At 39.5% G+C, this 17,119-nt stretch overlaps 1 protein-coding gene across 1 annotated transcript in view; it reads right to left on the bottom strand.

Moving 5' to 3' along the window:
- Positions 1-6,312: 6,312 nt before the first annotated feature.
- ACP3 (acid phosphatase 3) overlaps positions 6,313-17,119 on the bottom strand; it is a 58,188-nt gene continuing 47,381 nt past the window's right edge. Inside the window, exon 11 of the mRNA XM_005201942.5 lies at positions 6,313-12,878. Within this exon, the coding sequence (XP_005201999.1) occupies positions 12,760-12,878 (119 nt within the window). The 3' untranslated portion in view covers positions 6,313-12,759. The remainder of the gene's footprint in view (positions 12,879-17,119) is intronic.

The following is a 17,119-nucleotide window of genomic DNA, read 5'->3' on the forward strand; positions in this document are numbered from 1 at the left end:
ATCACTGCAGATGGTGATTGCAGCCATGAAATTAAAAGACACTTACTCCTTGGAAGGAAAGTTATGACCAACCTAGAGAGCATATTCAAAAGCAGAGACATCACTTTGCCAAAAAAGGTCCATCTAGTCAAGGCTATGGTTTTTCCAGTGGTTATGTATGGGTGTGAGAGTTGGACAGTAAAGAAAGCTGAGCACCAAAGAATTGATGCTTTTGAACTGTGGTGTTGGAGAAGACTCTTGAGAGTCCCTTGGACTACAAGGAGATCCAGCCAGTCCATTCTAAAGGAGATCAGTCCTGGGTGTTCTTTGAAAGGACTGATGCTAAAGTTGAAGCTCCAGTACTTTGGCCACCTCATGAAAAGAGTTGACTCATTGGAAAAGACTCTGTTGCTGGGAGGGATTGGGAGCAGGAGAAGAAGGGGAGGACAGAGGATGAGATGGCTGGGTGGGTTCACCGATTCGATGGACATGAGTTTGAGTGAACTCCGGGAGTTGGTGATGGACAGGGAGGCCTGGCGTGCTGTGATTTATGGGGTCGCAAAGAGTTGGACACAACTGAGCGACTGAACTGAACTGAGCCCAGATTTGACTATAAAGAAGTTCTTAGAATGCCAATGACTCATTCACACCTAAATCAGGTGGGAAAACATCCTCTACAGTTAGCACCAGAAACTTTTACTTCCCATTAATTTTGTCAAAGTTCATTGAATTAAAATATACAAATAATGAATTCTGGAGAGAGTGTGAAGAAAAGGGAACCCTCCTAAACTGTTGCTGGGAATGTAAACTGGTACAACCACTATGGAGAACATACGGAGTTTCCTTGAACTAAAAATAGAACTACCATATGACCTAGCAATCCCAGTCTGGGCATATAATTGGAGAAAACCATAATTTGAAAAGATACATGTACTGCAATGTTCATTGCAGTACTGTTTACAATAGCCAGAACATGGAAGGAACCATATTGCTTCCTAAATGTCCATCAACAAAGGAGTTGGTAGGGAAGATTTGATACGTATATACAATGGAACATTCAGTTCAGTTCAATCGCTCAGTCGTGTCCGACTCTCTGCGACCCCATGAACCGCAGCACACCAGGCCTCCCTGTCCATCACCAGCTCCCAGAGTTCACCCAAACCCATGTCCATTGAGTCAGTGATGCCATTCGACCATCTCATCCTCTGTCATCCCATACTCCTCCTGCCCTCAATCTTTCCCAGCATCAGGGTCTTTTCAAATAAGTCAGCTCTTTGCATCAGGTAGCCAAAGGATTGGAGTTTCAGCTTCAACATTAGTCCTTCCAATGAACACACAGGACCGATCTCCTTTAGGATGGACTGGCTGGATCTCCTTGCAGTCCAAGGGAATCTCAATAGTCTTCTCCAACACCACAGTTCAAAAGCACCAATTCTTCGGTCCTCAGCTTTCTTTACAGTCCAACTCTCACATCCATACGTGACCACTGGAAAAACCATAGCCTTGACTAGATGGACCTTTGTTGACAAAGTAATGTCTCTGCGTTTGAATATGCTGTCTAGGTTGGTCATAACTTTCCTTCCAAGGAGTAAGCGTCTTTTTTTTTTTTTCTTATTTTATTTTTTTAGGTTTTCTTTTTTTTTTAATTTTATTTTATTTTTAAACTTTACAATATTGTATTAGTTTTGCCAAATATCAAAATGAATCCACCACAGGTATACATGTGTTCCCCATCCTGAACCCTCCTCCCTCCTCCCTCCCCATACCATCCCTCTGGGTCGTCCCAGTGCACCAGCCCCAAGCATCCAGCATCGTGCATCGAACCCGGACTGGCATCTCGTTTCATACATGATATTTTACATGTTTCAATGCCATTCTCCCAAATCTTCCCACCCTCTCCCTCTCCCCAGAGTCCATAAGACTGTTCTATACATCACTGTCTCTTTTGCTGTCTCATACACAGGGTTATTGTTACCATCTTTCTAAATTCCATATATATGCATTAGTATACTGTATTGGTGTTTTTCCTTCTGGCTTACTTCACTCTGTATAATAGGCTCCAGTTTCATCCACCTCATTAGAACTGATTCAAATGTATTCTTTTTAATGGCTGAGTAATACTCCATTGTGTATATGTACCATAGCTTTCTTATCCATTCATCTGCTGATGGACATCTAGGTTGCTTCCATGTCCTGGCTATTATAAACAGTGCTGCGATGAACATTGGGGTACATGTGTCTCTTTCCCTTCTGGTTTCCTCAGTGTGTATGCCCAGCAGTGGGATTGCTAGTAAGCATCTTTTAATTTCATGGCTGCAGTCACCATCTGCAGTGATTTTGGAGCCCCAAAAAATAAAGTCAGCCACTGTTTCCACTGTTTCCCCATCTATTTGCCATGAAGTAATGGGACCAGATGCCATGATCTTAGTTTTCTGAATGTTGAGCTTTAAGCCAACTTTTTCACTCTCCTCTTTCACTTTCATCAAGAGGCTCTTTAGTTCTTCATTTTATGCCATAAGGGTGGTGTCATCTGCATATCCGAGGTTATTGATATTTCTCCCAGCAATCTTGATTCCAGCTTGTGCTTCTTCCAACACAGCATTTCTCATGATGTACTCTGCATATAAATTAAATAAGCAGGATGACAATATACAGCCTTGACGTACTCCTTTTCCTATTTGGAACCAGTCTGTTGTTCCATGTCCGGTTCTAACTGTTGCTTCCTGACCTGCATACAGGTATCTCAAGAGGCAGGTCAGGTGGTCTGGTATTCCCATCTCTTTCAGAATTTTCCACAGTTTATTGTGATCCACGCAGTCAAAGGCTTTGGCATAGTCAAAGCAGAGATAGATGTTTTTCTGGAACTCTCTTGCTTTTTTGATGATCCAGCAGATGTTGGCAATTTGGTCTTTGGTTCCTCTGCCTTTTCTAAAACCAGCTTGAACATCTGGAAGTCACGGTTCACGTATTGCTGAAGCCTGGCTTGGAGAATTTTAAGCATCACTTTACTAGCGCGTGAGATGAGTGCAATTGTGCAGTAGTTACTCAACCAGGCATTGAAACATGTAAGATATCATATAAGAAACGAATCACCAGTCCAGGTTCGATGCAGGATACAGGATGCTTGGGGCTGGTGCACTGGGATGACCCAGAGGGATGGTATGGGGAGGGAGGTGGGAGGGGGGTTCAAGATTGGGAACACGTGTACACCTGTGGCGGACTCATGTTGATGTGTGGCAAAAGCAATACAATATTGTAAAGTAATTAGCCTCCAAGTAAAATTTTTTAAAAAAGAAAGTTAAAAAAAAAAGAGCAAAATAATGCCATTTGCAGCAATATGGATGACCTAGAGACTGTCATACTGAGTGAAGTAAGTCAGACCCAGAAAGACAAATATCACATGATACTGCTTATGTGGCATCTAAAAAAAAGAGGTGGTACAAATGAACTTATTTATGAAACAGAAGTAGACTCATGGATGTAGAAAACACACTTATGGTTACCAGGGATGGAGGGGATAGGTAAGTTGGAAGATTGAGATTGACATATACACACTTTTGTATATAAAATAGATAACTAATAAGAACCTGCTGTATAGCACAGGGAGCTCTATTTAATACTCTCTAATGGCCTATATGAGGAAAGAATCTTAAAAAAAAAAAACAAAACTGGGTATATGTATACATATAACTAATTCACTTTGTTGTACACTTGAAGCTAACAGCACTGTAAATCAACTATACTCCAATAAAAATTTTTAAAAAAGAAAAAAACATTTATTGAAACTAGAAGGAAAGGATGTCTATTTGTTGATATTGGGTAATAACATATTGTGTGAAAATGAAACAATTATGCAATTAAATTCTTGCTGACTTTGAGCATATTAAGATGATATGCTGCTATTTCATGTAAAACTTAATTTTACCAAGAAATATATGACTATCGTTTTTAGTTTTCTTGGAAGAAGTAGTAAATGAAGTGGCAGCCACTTACTTAGTATGAAGGTAAGGAAAATAAAAACCAATATTTGAAGTAGTATTTCAAACTCGGCTAGTTATCCTATTAAGTTCAGTTCAGTTCAGTTCAGTCGCTCAGTTGTGTCCAACTCTTTGCAACCCCATGGATCGCAGCACGCCAGGCCTCCCTGTCCATCACCAACTCCCAGAGTTCACCCAGACTCACGTCCATCGAGTCAGTGATGCCATCCAACCATCTCATCCTCTGTCGTCCCCTTCTCCTCCTGCCCCCAATCCCTCCCAGCATCAGAGTCTTTTCCAATGAGTCAACTCTTCCCATGAGGTGGCCAAAGTACTGGAGTTTCAGCTTGAGCATCATTCCTTCCAAAGAAATCCCAGGACTGATCTCCTTCAGAATGGACTGGTTGATCTCCTTGCAGTCCAAGGGACTCTCAAGAGTCTTCTCCAACACCACAGTTCAAAAGCATCAATTCTTCGGCGGTCAGCCTTCTTCACGGTCCAACTCTCACATTCATACATGACCACTGGAAAAACCATAGCCTTGACTAGATGGACCTTTGTTGGCAAAGTAATGTCTCTGCTTTTGAATATGCTACCTAGGTTGGTCATAACTTTCCTTCCAAGGAGTAAGCGTCTTTTAATTTCATGGCTGCAATCACCATCTGCAGTGATTTTGGAGCCCAGAAAAAATAAAGTCTGACAGTGTTTCCACTGTTTCCCCATCTATTTCTAATGAAGTGATGGGACCAGATGCCATGATCTTCGTTTTCTGAATGTTGAGTTTTAAGCCAACTTTTTCACTCTCCTCTTTCACTTACAAGAGGCTTTTTAGTTCCTCTTCACTTTCTGCCATAGGGTGGTTTTATCTCCATATCTGAGATCTGAGGTTATTGATATTTCTCCTGTCAATCTTGTTTCCATTCTGTGGATTTTGCAAAAAAAAAAAAAATGTAATAATCAGTGTAAAGCTAAATAAAAGGCAACTGTTAATACAATTTGAAAAATATCTTACTAATACAAAAGTAACTTACTTTTGTTAGTTGTTCTAGTCACTGCAGCCACCAAATTTCAAAAAAATTTTACAGTCACTTTGGGTCTATTGCAGGTCTGCCTGTCCAACAACCTTTGAGAATTGAAAGCAGCACACTGTACTAGGAAGAAACAGGCGTTTCCTTATGGCAAGTAAGGTACCAGTTTTTACCCTATACATTCTGACAATGTATTCAATCACTTAGGAACATATATTTTTTCTTTTATCATTGCTCTGTCTTGTAAATGTTCAATTCCCAATTCTACCACTTAGTAGCTACTTAACCTGTGAATCTTAATTCCTTATTAATGAGATAAAATTAATATACATATCAACTACAGTTGTTTTGAGAATTAAGAATCAAAATATTCTAATGATGAATCAATATTAGTTAATGTTATAAATGTATATAATAGAAGAGTCAAGCTCATAAACTCAAAAATCGGATAAAGGAGAGGGAGGTGGTTTAAATGAGCCAAATCTTCAAGTTTCAAAACAGGAGTAAATTAATACTATTTAAAAACCCTGAAAGAAGGGCAAAAGGAAACTAACCTTTAGTAAGCACCATTCATGTTCCAAAAGTGTTAACTTCCTCTCTTCCTTATATAGTTTTTACTCTCGTAATTCTAATTTGAATTCAAAAGCAAATTCAAAAATTCTAATTTACTCTCCTTAATTCTAAAAATAAATTATGTAACATTTGGGGGCAGTGTTGGATTACACATGTTTAAACAAATATTAGATTATCAGCAAAGGAAAGGCTCCCCCAACCCCCACCCCAAAAAAGAAAAAGAAAAAAAACTTGGAAAAGACTTTCTAGCCATTGTTTCATTTTTAAAAATTAGAATAATAAGCATGGGTAAAATCAGAATTTTGTTGAATGTTTTTTATTTCTTTCATGGGTGTAAAATTGAAGACCTCTAATCTCTAATGGGGTTCCTCCAGTGGCTCAGAGGTAAAAAAATCTGCCTGCAATGCAGGACATGTGCGTTTGATCCCTGGGTCAGGAAGATCTCCTGAAGTAGGCATGGCAACCCTCTCTAGTATTCTTGCCTGAAGAATCCCGTGGACAGAGGAGCCTGGAGGGCTGTAATACATGGGGTCGCAAGTAGTCAGACATTTGTTTAGGCTTCCCTGGTGACTCAGTTGTGAAGAATCCTCCTGCCAATGAAGGAGATGTGTGTTCCAGCCCTGGGTCGGGAAGATCCCCTGGAGAAGGAAATGGCAGCCCATTCTAGTATTCTTGCCTGGGAAATTCCATGAACAGAGGGGCCTGGCAGGTTACAGTCCATAGGGTTGCAATAGACTCAGACACAATTCAACGACTAAGCAACAACAGCAACATATTTTTTTTAATATAACTATTTGGAAAATAGGAGTTCAGATAGGCATGAGAGATCAAAAGAGAGTTACAGGGAGGTCATTCCTGTGTGTCAGGGATTTACCATAAGCTCTACTCTGTGCTACAACCTACTGTTACCTGTTTTGTACAGATGGGGAAAGTCTTCAAGTTTCAGAGAGCTTATAGGACCTGCCCAAAGTCTCCCAATTAAGTAAGTGCTAGTTAGAATTTGAACTGGAACACACATCTACCTGGAAACAAAGTCCAAGATTTTCTAAGAATAATCAATGCCTGTTTTTATTTGTAGGTGAAATGGTGTACTTTGAGCCAATGGAATAGACAAATTAGATTTTCTTCTGCTGCTTCCTCTGTATTCCTTGCGAAATCTAAGATTTTCTGCTGTGACCAGAATACAAATTATGTAGCAACGATCATTAGTATCAGCAGGTGGAGGAAAACAGGCCTATGGGGGTCACAGGTGGTTTTAGGAGACTTACAATATGTTAAATACTGATTTCCACCAGAGGGAAAATGTATACAGTAATAGCTATTTAGAAGTTGGAGAGTTACGTTTTTCCTGAGGATTATTAACATTTCCACACTGAGGAATTTCCAACAGGTAGTTCCCATCTATAAGCTTAGTTTATGATCTAACAGAATTTTTCAAAAATCGTATAGAGAGCTTGGATTAAAGAAGTCTTTGAAAATTTACCACATCATTAAATCATCCTTACCTTTTTAAAATATATAATTTTAGAAAACATATATTTTCTCTAATGTGTATTTCATTAACCTATGTGACTACATGTCAGTATCAATTATTGGAAAACTATGTAACTATTAGAAAACTTTGTTTCTATATGTGAAACAGTTTGAGATTTTTTTTTACAAATATTAAAATGAAATCATTTTCATTCCTGAATTTATATCTCTGTCAGCAACTAAACTGGCTCTAAATCAAGTTTTGCAAAAATGCCCCTGATGAATAATAATAGTGAGAAATCAAAAAAGATGGTTTCCTTTAGAACAAGTAAAATGTGCAAATCGTTATTTTTAGCATTTTATCCCCCAAATTATTAATTTGTTATTAAGATTTTCTATACTCTCTCAAATGACCAAGAAAAAGATACTCTAGTTAACTCAAAATTCTGGTTAATTTTGGGCCAGTTTTCAGAGAAGTTTTATATGTCATATATCATCCTATCATATCTATTGTTTATTGAGTAGTTACTTTGCATACTGTGCTAAGGACTTTAATGCATCATCTCATTTAATTTTCATCACAACCATGTAAAATAAGATGCTATATTTATCCTTATTTTATAGGCAAAGAGCCCAAGACTTTAGAGAAGTTATTTAGCTTTCCCAGTGTCTTTTCACCAGAAAGTCAGTCACAAAGCCTTTAAAGGTCTTTTGGATTTTAAAGTCCATGCTCTAAACTACTTACTTTAACAAAGTAAACTACTTCATTTAACATACAAGTTCTACTAGCCATGGTCACCTCTTTCCTTGCTCATTCAGAAGTTACTTCTGGTTAAAGTTCTACTAAAAATTTATATTAGGGATTTTTAAATGAAGGAAAGACAAATAATGTAACTCTTTCACACTTTTTTATACATTTTCTCAACATAGAAAAGGCCTTGACTAGTGTTTTATTCTTAGCAATGTCAATTTTATAAAACTATATTTTTAAATTAAAATTCGATAAAATATCTCCTCAAAAGGGTCAAGGGTCTGTAGTTTTAAACAATAGCAATTGTGATTTACCCCCATCTGCAGTTTCCCTCAGTTCCAGCCCATTTGTAGCCTAAATTACGAATAACAGAAGTGGAAAGTAAGTTGTCTTTTTCTAATGAAATCAAATAAATGACAAAAGGGAAGTGAAACTGTAAAATAACCCAAAATCAATGGAAATTAAGCTGTATAGGGTTGAAGTGGAGTAAAAAGAGCATTTTCATATTTTTTTTTAAAAGTAAAATGACTATACTTTTAGTGTTTGAGTAAATTTATCACATTATCATTGACTTGTACCCAGAGTCCAGGCCTACTTGATATCAGGTAGATTAACATATCAGGTCCTGAAAGCTGTTGGCTCTTTCATTGTCTTCCCTCCATTTCATTCCTTAACTCATTCACCTGTTTTTCCATTTGGTAAAAGATGTCTTGGGGAAGGGGGAAAACCTAGTTCAACTTTGGGAACAATCTCCTAGTATTTTAAGAAGTGAGCAGATGAATACACATGAGCAGCTAATGGTGGTAACAACCCATTAAAAGGATAGGTAGTTTTATCTCTAAACATGTTTAAATGATCTCTCTCTCTCTTTTTCTCTCTTCAGCTTTAATTTTTTTTCTTTTTGCTTAACTTTTTATCACTCCCCCAACTTGACTCAAGGGGACTTTTAAGTAAAAAATGACCAAAAGGCACTCAGTTATCAACGTACTGAAAGAGAACTACATAGCTCACTATCTAGTCAACGTTTATCACAAAAACACCCTCATTAAAGTTTGCTTTCGAACTGTGGTGCTGGGGAAGAATCTTGAGAGACAGCAAGGAGATCAAACAGATCAATCCTAAGAGAAATCAACCCTGAATATTCATCGGAAGGACTGATGCTGAAGCTGAAGCTCCAATACTTTGGCCACCTGATGTGAAGAGCCAGCTCATTGGAAAAGACCCTGATGCTGGGAAAGATTGAAGGCAGGAGGTGAAGGGGATGACAGCGGATGAAATGGTTGGATGACGTCACTGATTCAATGGACATGAGTTTGAGCAAACTCTGCGAGACAGTGAAGGGCAGAGAAGCCTGGCATGCTGCAGCCCATGGAGTCTCAAAGAGTCAGACATGACTGAGTGACTGAACAACAACAAAACGTTGCTTGTAAGAGTCCTCGTTGACTTGAGGCATTTCAGTTATGTAGTTTCAGATTTTTAGAATAGTTTTTGTAGAAAAGGGCACCCAACCATTCCTTGCTGTTGTCTTTTCATGACTGTGGCCTTGAACATCTTCTACTGCAAGTTTCCTGGAAGATGGGGAATTAAGTAACACAAACCAGATGGCAGGGAGTGGTGACTTAAATGTTCTCAAAGAAAGTCTGATTCCCTCTAGCTCAGAATGCAAATCCTTTTCAAAAGTCATCATTGTTAACTTGCCTCCCTGGGGATCACTCAAGCCTCTAGCAACTTGGACTGTGAGGGCTGAATTTCAGCTCTGCCACTGAGGGGCAGAGTGAACCATGCAGTACCCCTGGATCCTAACAAGCCTCAGGAGGCTACTTACCTGCCTGCAATTCAGGAGACCAGGGTTTGATCCCTGGATTGGGAAGATCCTCTAGAGAAAAGAATGGTTACCCACTCTAGTGATCTTGCCTGGAGAATTCCATGGACTGAGGAGCCTGGTGGGTCACAAAGAGTCAGACACAACTGAGCAACTAACACTTACTTGATTTTGCATCAAAACCTTGCTATGTTTGATAGGTAGAGTCACTTACAGTTTTAAGTATCAATAAATCAAAGTGTCCAAAGAAGTTATAAAGATCATAAAATGATCTATTGAGAATAGTTGAATGCACTCTGTTAAATAAAGATAGAGATTTTACAAACTATTAATTTTTGCAACACATGAAATAACTACAAAAGATATGAAGTAGGAAGCTTAGTAATTCCAGTCCTACCTCCTGGAGGAACTGATTTGATACCAACACAAACAACCTTCAAAGTGCAAATTTCATTTCTCTCCTAATGCTGCTTTCTATTCTCCCTCTTTCCTTTTTGTGACCCAGTACTGACGTGAACAGTAACTGTCTAGGATCATTAAACCAAGCTGTTGCAAAAGCTGGTCTGTTGATTCAGTATTTGGCTGAAGAATAGAAGGCTGGCTATTCAGTGAAAGTTTTGATTCCATTTCTGTCAAGCCAGCAAATAACAGCAACACTCTAGCTTTGCTAATAAAAGGAACAAAGAAAATAAACCAATACTTTTTGATGACATTTCTATTGCAAAAAGGGGAGGTATTTTCTCCCTTTTCCATCCTTTTCTGGTATTAGGAAGTATTAAGACCTGGAATATGGTTTGTGTCTGAGTAAATGCTTATATACAAACTCCTTAAAAATAAATAATTTTTCTTCTCCCAGCTCTTCAGTTCCAACTCTGTTCTGCTCCAGACTCTCTTCTCTTCCCACTGTGTTCCACGTTGTTATCTGCTCGATACAATTACTTTCTTTATAAGCTAGCCTATTCAGAGAAGAAAGATGTTTACGGCTTTGTGACCTTCCTGCTGTGTAAGCAGGGTTCTGATTTAGTTCAGAGCTGCCAGGGCTGAGAAAAGGCTTTCCGTAAGTCACAGTGCCCTCTCATAATATATTCTGCCGTTTTCTTGCTTATGTTTTGCAGAAGTATCAATGCTGCAAATTTTCACAAGCCCAGTTTTCTACAGGAAAAGGAGTTTGTGTCCTCTGATGGTTTTCTGGCTGGGGGACTTATGCCCGTGTTCTGGTTGGTGGAACTGGATCTCATCTCTCTGAAAGGCAGTACAGTGTCCAATAGTAGGTTTTGGGTTGTCTATGGATGTTTTTCCCTTTCACAAGCTGAGAATGTAGCCAGATCTTGCATTTCTTTGTCTTTGAGCCCTTTGCATTGCAGCAGGGAGCAGCAGATATGAGGCAAGAAATGACAACTCCTTCTAAGGCTTTTGTTTGTGATAGTCTTGGCTTAGAATTATGTAGAAAGTGGGAATGAGAGAGGTAAGTGCTTGAATTTTAGTAGGTGAAATTTGTGGGATCCAAGGAGAAAGAAATACTCCTTAGACTATGAGATGGGGTGGGTTATGAGTGGAGTTTCTGTCCCACTAGGTACACTCTGGGACTTTAAGTAGTACCTGAGGAAGTGAAGAACCCTACCATGAATGAGATTGAATTTCCCATGATAGGAGGCTCAGCACAAAATAAAGTTGCTTAGAATAAATTTCAGGCTTAGTACAATGGTACCATTTATAAAAGTGCTTGCTTGGGCAATGATCAATGCATAACATAAAATGATAAAAAAAATTATATATAGAACATGAGAACTAGAAGTGACTTCTATGTTCATTTAGTCTAGACTCTTCAGTTTTAGATTATGAAACCAATGTTTAAGTTATGTAAAAGAACGTGTTCCAAGTTGATGGCCTAAAGCCAGTGCAGAGCTGAGAAAGTGGGTTATCATCCTACTGTGCATTTTCCTTTCAATATCATCATTTGAGAAATTCAGATATATTTGTAGCAATTAAAATTAAAATACATTATTATTTCATCATAACCATGAGTAGCCCTTATCAAAATAAAATCTCTTACTTTTGAAATGAAATAAGGACATCAAAACTACAAATATCTAGCTCTAATAGTGGAGGTAAAAAAAAAAAAAGAACCATGGCTATGGGAATGTTCTAGTTTTTTCCCATTATACAAATTGTGAGGAAAATGATGAGCTACATTATCAACAGCTTAAGTAGTTGCTATTATAGTTTCTGAGAATGAAACACCTAAGGCATATTCCCTGTAGACATGAGTGTGTAAGTGTATGAATAGGCAGACACACACAGAGAAATCTGTCAGCTATCAAACACTGTGGGGTTTTCTTTCCAGAAGTGTGCAAACCTACTTAAGAGTTAAAGAAGAAATTTTTGTATACCTTCTGATTGAGTCTTATTTTTTAAGAATCCTCCTGAAAAAGTGAAAGTGAAAGTCACTCATTCGTGTCCAGTTCTTTGCAATCCCATGGACTATATAGTCCATAGAATTCTCCAGGCCAGAATACTGGAGTGGGTAGCCTTTCCCTTCTCCAGGGGATCTTCCCAACCCAGGGATCAAACCTAGGTCTCCCGCATTGCAGGCAGATTCTTTACCAGCTGAGCCACAATGGAAGCCCAAGAATACTGGAGTGGGTAGCCTGTCCCTTCTCCAGTGGATCTTCATGGCCCAGGAATCAAACCACAGTCTCCTGCATTACAGGTGGACTCTTAACCAACTGAGCTATCAGGGAAGCCCTATATAATACTATTTCTAGTCTAATTTTTCCCATTATCAAATCTTTAATCTGTGTCTTTGTCATCCCTTGTAATTTTTTGCTCTTGGGAGGCAAAATGCTGATTGGAGTTTCACTTCTTATTTTCCTCTGAACATTGGTGATAGAGAATAAAATTATCTGTTGCAGAAGAATTTCCTTCTAGCTGAATGAGAAGCCTGTACCAGGATGAGTACAACAATGAGAAGACCTAAGTAATTTGGGTGTTCATTCATCAATGCATCAGGTGGCTGTCCCTGGGTTGCTGTGAATTCAGACCCTTCTCTAGGCAAATTCAAAGGGCAGCACAATGCCCACAAGGTGGAAGCCTGTCCTTTGAATGCTGCATCACAGGGGGTTGGCCTGGCATGTCTGCCCTTATTCAGCCATCTGTTCATATGTTTCCATAGGAGTCTCTCTGCCAGCAGGGCCCATGGCGGATGAGGATAAACAGCAGCACCATTAGGATACCAGACACCAGGCAAAAGATGATGGCAAGGATGATCCTTAGAACTGTGAGAAAATAGGAAGAACATTAGTGTAAAATAAAGGATTGGGAAAACATGAAGATCATAAAATTAATGTATCAGGAAAATATGAAGATTACACATCAGTGTTGGTTTCTGCCTTCATTTAAAATGTCAGTGGCATTTCTAAAGCAGCCATGAAATAGTATTTTTCATATAGCATAGTAAGATGAAAAAAGCACCAGACTAAGAGTCAGGAAATGACCTATGTTCCAGTTCCAGCATGACCTTTGACATTTGGGCCTCAGTTCTGGTGGGCTACAGTCCATGGAGTCACAAAGACTCGGACACAACTGAGTGACTGAGCACACGCATATTCTTCCACTATAAAGTGATGGTAATCAACTGAAGTATTTCTAAGGTTCTCCTTCAGCAATAACTTCATGCATTTTTTGCACATTTTTCTACAGTTAAAGTTAGTTGTTCATGGTGTCAGAGTCAAAGGCATTCTGAATACTCAACTGCAATCATTAACTGGGTCTAAAAGAAATGGAATATCAACTTTTGCTCTCTGAATTCGATTTTCAGTAAGTATCTTTTAAAGAGGAAACCTTGAGCACATACTGAGTATGGTAAGCATTTTTAGGATAACTAAATCACTGCAGATGGTGATTGTAGCCATGAAGTTAAAAGATGCTTATTCCTTGGAAGGAAAGTTATGACCAACCTAGACAGCATATTAAACAGCAGAGACATTACTTTGTCAACAAAGGTCCATCTAGTCCAGGCTATGGTTTTTCCAGTGGTCATGTATGGATGTGAGAGTTGGACCATTAAGAAAGCTGAGCCCTAAAGAACTGATGCTTTTGAACTGTGGTGTTGGAGAAGACTCTTGAGAGTCCCTTGGACTGCAAGGAGATCCAACCAGTCCATTCTAAAGGAGATCAGTCCTGGGTGTTCATTGGAAGGACTGATGTTGAAGCTGAAATTCCAATCCTTTGGCCACTTGATGCGAAGAACTGACTCATTTGAAAAGACTCTGATACTGGGAAAGATTGAGGGCAGGAGAAGGGGGAGACAGAGGGTGAGATGGTTGGATGGCATCACCGACTCAATGGACATGAGTTTTGGTAGTCTCTGGGAGTTGGTGATGGACAGGGAGGCCTGGCGTGCTGCAGTTTATAGGGTTGCAAAGAGTTGGACATGACTGAGCGACTGAACTGAACTGAACTGATGCTATTGTTATTTTGTACACTTATTTACACATGTCCCTTTGATAGCTGACCAGTCATGAAGCAGATATATGTAGTTGTTTTTTCATGAGATGCTATTCATTATTTCATCTGGAAAGCTATCCTCTCACCCAACAATACCCTAGTCCATTATAGTATATATATATATTATAAAAATCAGCTTGCACCATCTCTAAATGTATATCTGATTTTCATTGTAAAAGTATGAGATTGCTTGTTGCCTTAGGTAATAGGAGAGCAAACATCTCTCACATCCTGGTAGTCCTGTCCACAGAACACTAGTGTTCCATGGAAAACAGCTGAAAATCTCTTATTTAACCTAAACTTATCATTGCAGAGATGAAGAAAATGAGAAGCAGAGAGATTAAGGTAAGCAGGTAATTGTATTTGGGTTGAAATACATGACATCTTATCAGTCTTAGGGGTTTAAAACCACCTGTGAAGAAGGCTGAGCGCTGAAGAATTGATGCTTTTGAACTGTGGTGTTGGAGAAGACTCTTGAGAGTCCCTTGGACTGCAAGGAGGTCCAACCAGTCCATTGTGAAGGAGATCAGCCCTGGGATTTCTTTGGAAGGAATGATGCTAAAGCTGAAACTCCAGTACTTTGGCCACCTCATGGGAAGAGTTGACTCATTGGAAAAGACTCTGATGCTGGGAGGGATTGGGGGCAAGAGGAGAAGGGGACGACAGAGGATGAGATGGCTGGATGGCATCACTGACTCGATGGATGGGAGTCTCGGTGAACTCTGAGAGTTGGTGATGGACAGGGAGGCCTGGCGTGCTGCAATTCATGGGGTTGCAAAGAGTCAGACATGACTGAGCGACTGATCTGATCTGATCTGATTCATTAATTCTCTAAAAAGCAGAGACATAACTTTGCCGACAACGGTTCATCTAGTCAAAGCTCTGATTTTTCCTGTAGTCATTTATGGATGTGAGAGTTGGACCACTGAAAATTGATGATTTTGAAGTGTGGTGTTGGAGAAGACTCTTGAAAGTCCCTTGGACTGCAAGGAGATCCAACCAGTCAATCCTAAAGGAAATCAGTACTGAATACTTGTTGGAAGGACTGATGCTGAAGCTGAAACTCCAATCCTTTGGCCACCTGATGCGAAGACCTGACCCATTTGAAAAGACCCTGATGCTGGGAAAGACTGAAGGTGGGAGGAGAAGGGGACGACAGAGAATGAGATGGTTGGATGGCATCACCAACTCTACAGACATGAGTTGGTGTTAGTTGGTGAGCTAGTTCTGGGAGTTGGTGATGGACAGGGAGGCCTGGCATGCTACAGTCATGGGGTTATGAAGAGTCAGACACAACTGAGAGAGTGAACTGACTGACTGATTCACTAACGACTTCCAAATTTTAATCTTCCCAAAATTCAAGATTTATATATCCAACTGTGTATTCAACACATTAGCTGGGACATCTAATAGTCATTTCAGTCTCAACAAGTCCAAAACTGAACTTCTAGTCCCCAAACTCCCCATGATCTCCCTCGCTAAGTGTGTTGTTCCCACAGTCCTCCCACTTCAGTTGATGAATATTTCCTACTTCTAGAGTCTCAGTCCCCAAATCTTGGAGTCTCCCTTGACTCCTCCCTTTCTTTCACATCCTATCCCGAATATGTCAGGAAATCCTGTGGTCCTACCAACAACTATATCCGCAAACCAGTGATTGCTCCCTTTTTCAGCCACCGGTCTGTTTTGAACCACCAGAATTTTTGTGGGATAAGTACCTCCAACTTCTTCCTAGCTTCTATCCTTTCTCACCCACAATCTGTTTTTAACACAGAAGCCAAATGGCTTCAAGTCAAATCATGCCACTCCTCTACTTACAGCCTGCAATGAATGCTTATCTCACTCAGAATGAAAGTCAAAATCCTGATGATAATAGTTTACAAGGCTCTATAATAGCCTCTTGGATTTCCTCTCCTACACTCTTCCTTTACTTACTCTCTTTTGGCCACACATGCCTTTTTGTTGCTTAAACATTCCTGGCATTCTCTACTTTACCTCCTTTGCTATAGTTTTAGCATTGCCTAGACAGTCTTCTCTGGAAAAGGTCAGTTTTCATTCCAATCCCAAAGAAAGGCAATGCCAAAGAATGCTCAAACTACTGCACAATTGCACTCATCTCACACACTAGTAAAGTAATGCTCAAAATTCTCCAAGCCAGGCTTCAGCAATACATGAACGGTGAACTTCCAGATGTTCAAGCTTGTTTTAGAAAAGGCAGAGGAACCAGAGATCAAATTGCCAACATTCACTGGATCATTGAAAATGCAAGAGAGTTCCAGAAAAACATCTATTTCTGCTTTATTGACTATGCCAAAGCCTTTGACTGTGTGGACCATAATAAACTGTGGAAAATACTGAAAGAGATGGGAATATCAGACCACCTGACCTGCCTCTTGAGAAACCTGTATGCAGGTCAGGAAGCAACAGTTAGAACTGGACATGGAACAACAGACTGGTTCTAAATAGGAAAAGGAGTACGTCAAGGCTGTATATTGTCACCCTGCTTATTTAACTTATATGCAGAGTACATCATGAGAAACACTGGACTGGAGGAAGCACAGCTGGAATCAAGATTTCTGGGAGAAATATCAATAACCTCAGATATGCAGATGACACCACCCTTATGGCAGAAAGTGAAGAAGAACTAAAGAGCTTCTTGATGAAAGTAAAAGAGGAAAGTGAAAAAGTTGGCTTAAAGCTCAACATTCAGAAAACTGAGATCATGGCATCCGGTCCCATCACTTCATGGCAAATACATGGGGAAACAGTGAAAACAGTGGCTGACTTTATTTTTCTGGGCTCCAAAATCATTGCAGATGGTGATTGCAGCCATGAAATTAAAAGATGCTTACTCCTTGGAAGGAAAGTTATGACCAACCTAGACAGCCTATTAAAAAGCAGAGACATTTTTTGCCAACAAAGGTCCATCTAGTCAAGGCTATGGTTTTTCCAGTGGTCATGTATGGATGTGAGAGTTGGACTGTGAAGAAAGCTGAGCGCTGAAGAATTGATG

The sequence above is a fragment of the Bos taurus genome, chromosome 1 (assembly GCF_002263795.3).
Source record: "Bos taurus isolate L1 Dominette 01449 registration number 42190680 breed Hereford chromosome 1, ARS-UCD2.0, whole genome shotgun sequence".
Classification (NCBI taxonomy): domain Eukaryota; kingdom Metazoa; phylum Chordata; class Mammalia; order Artiodactyla; family Bovidae; genus Bos; species Bos taurus.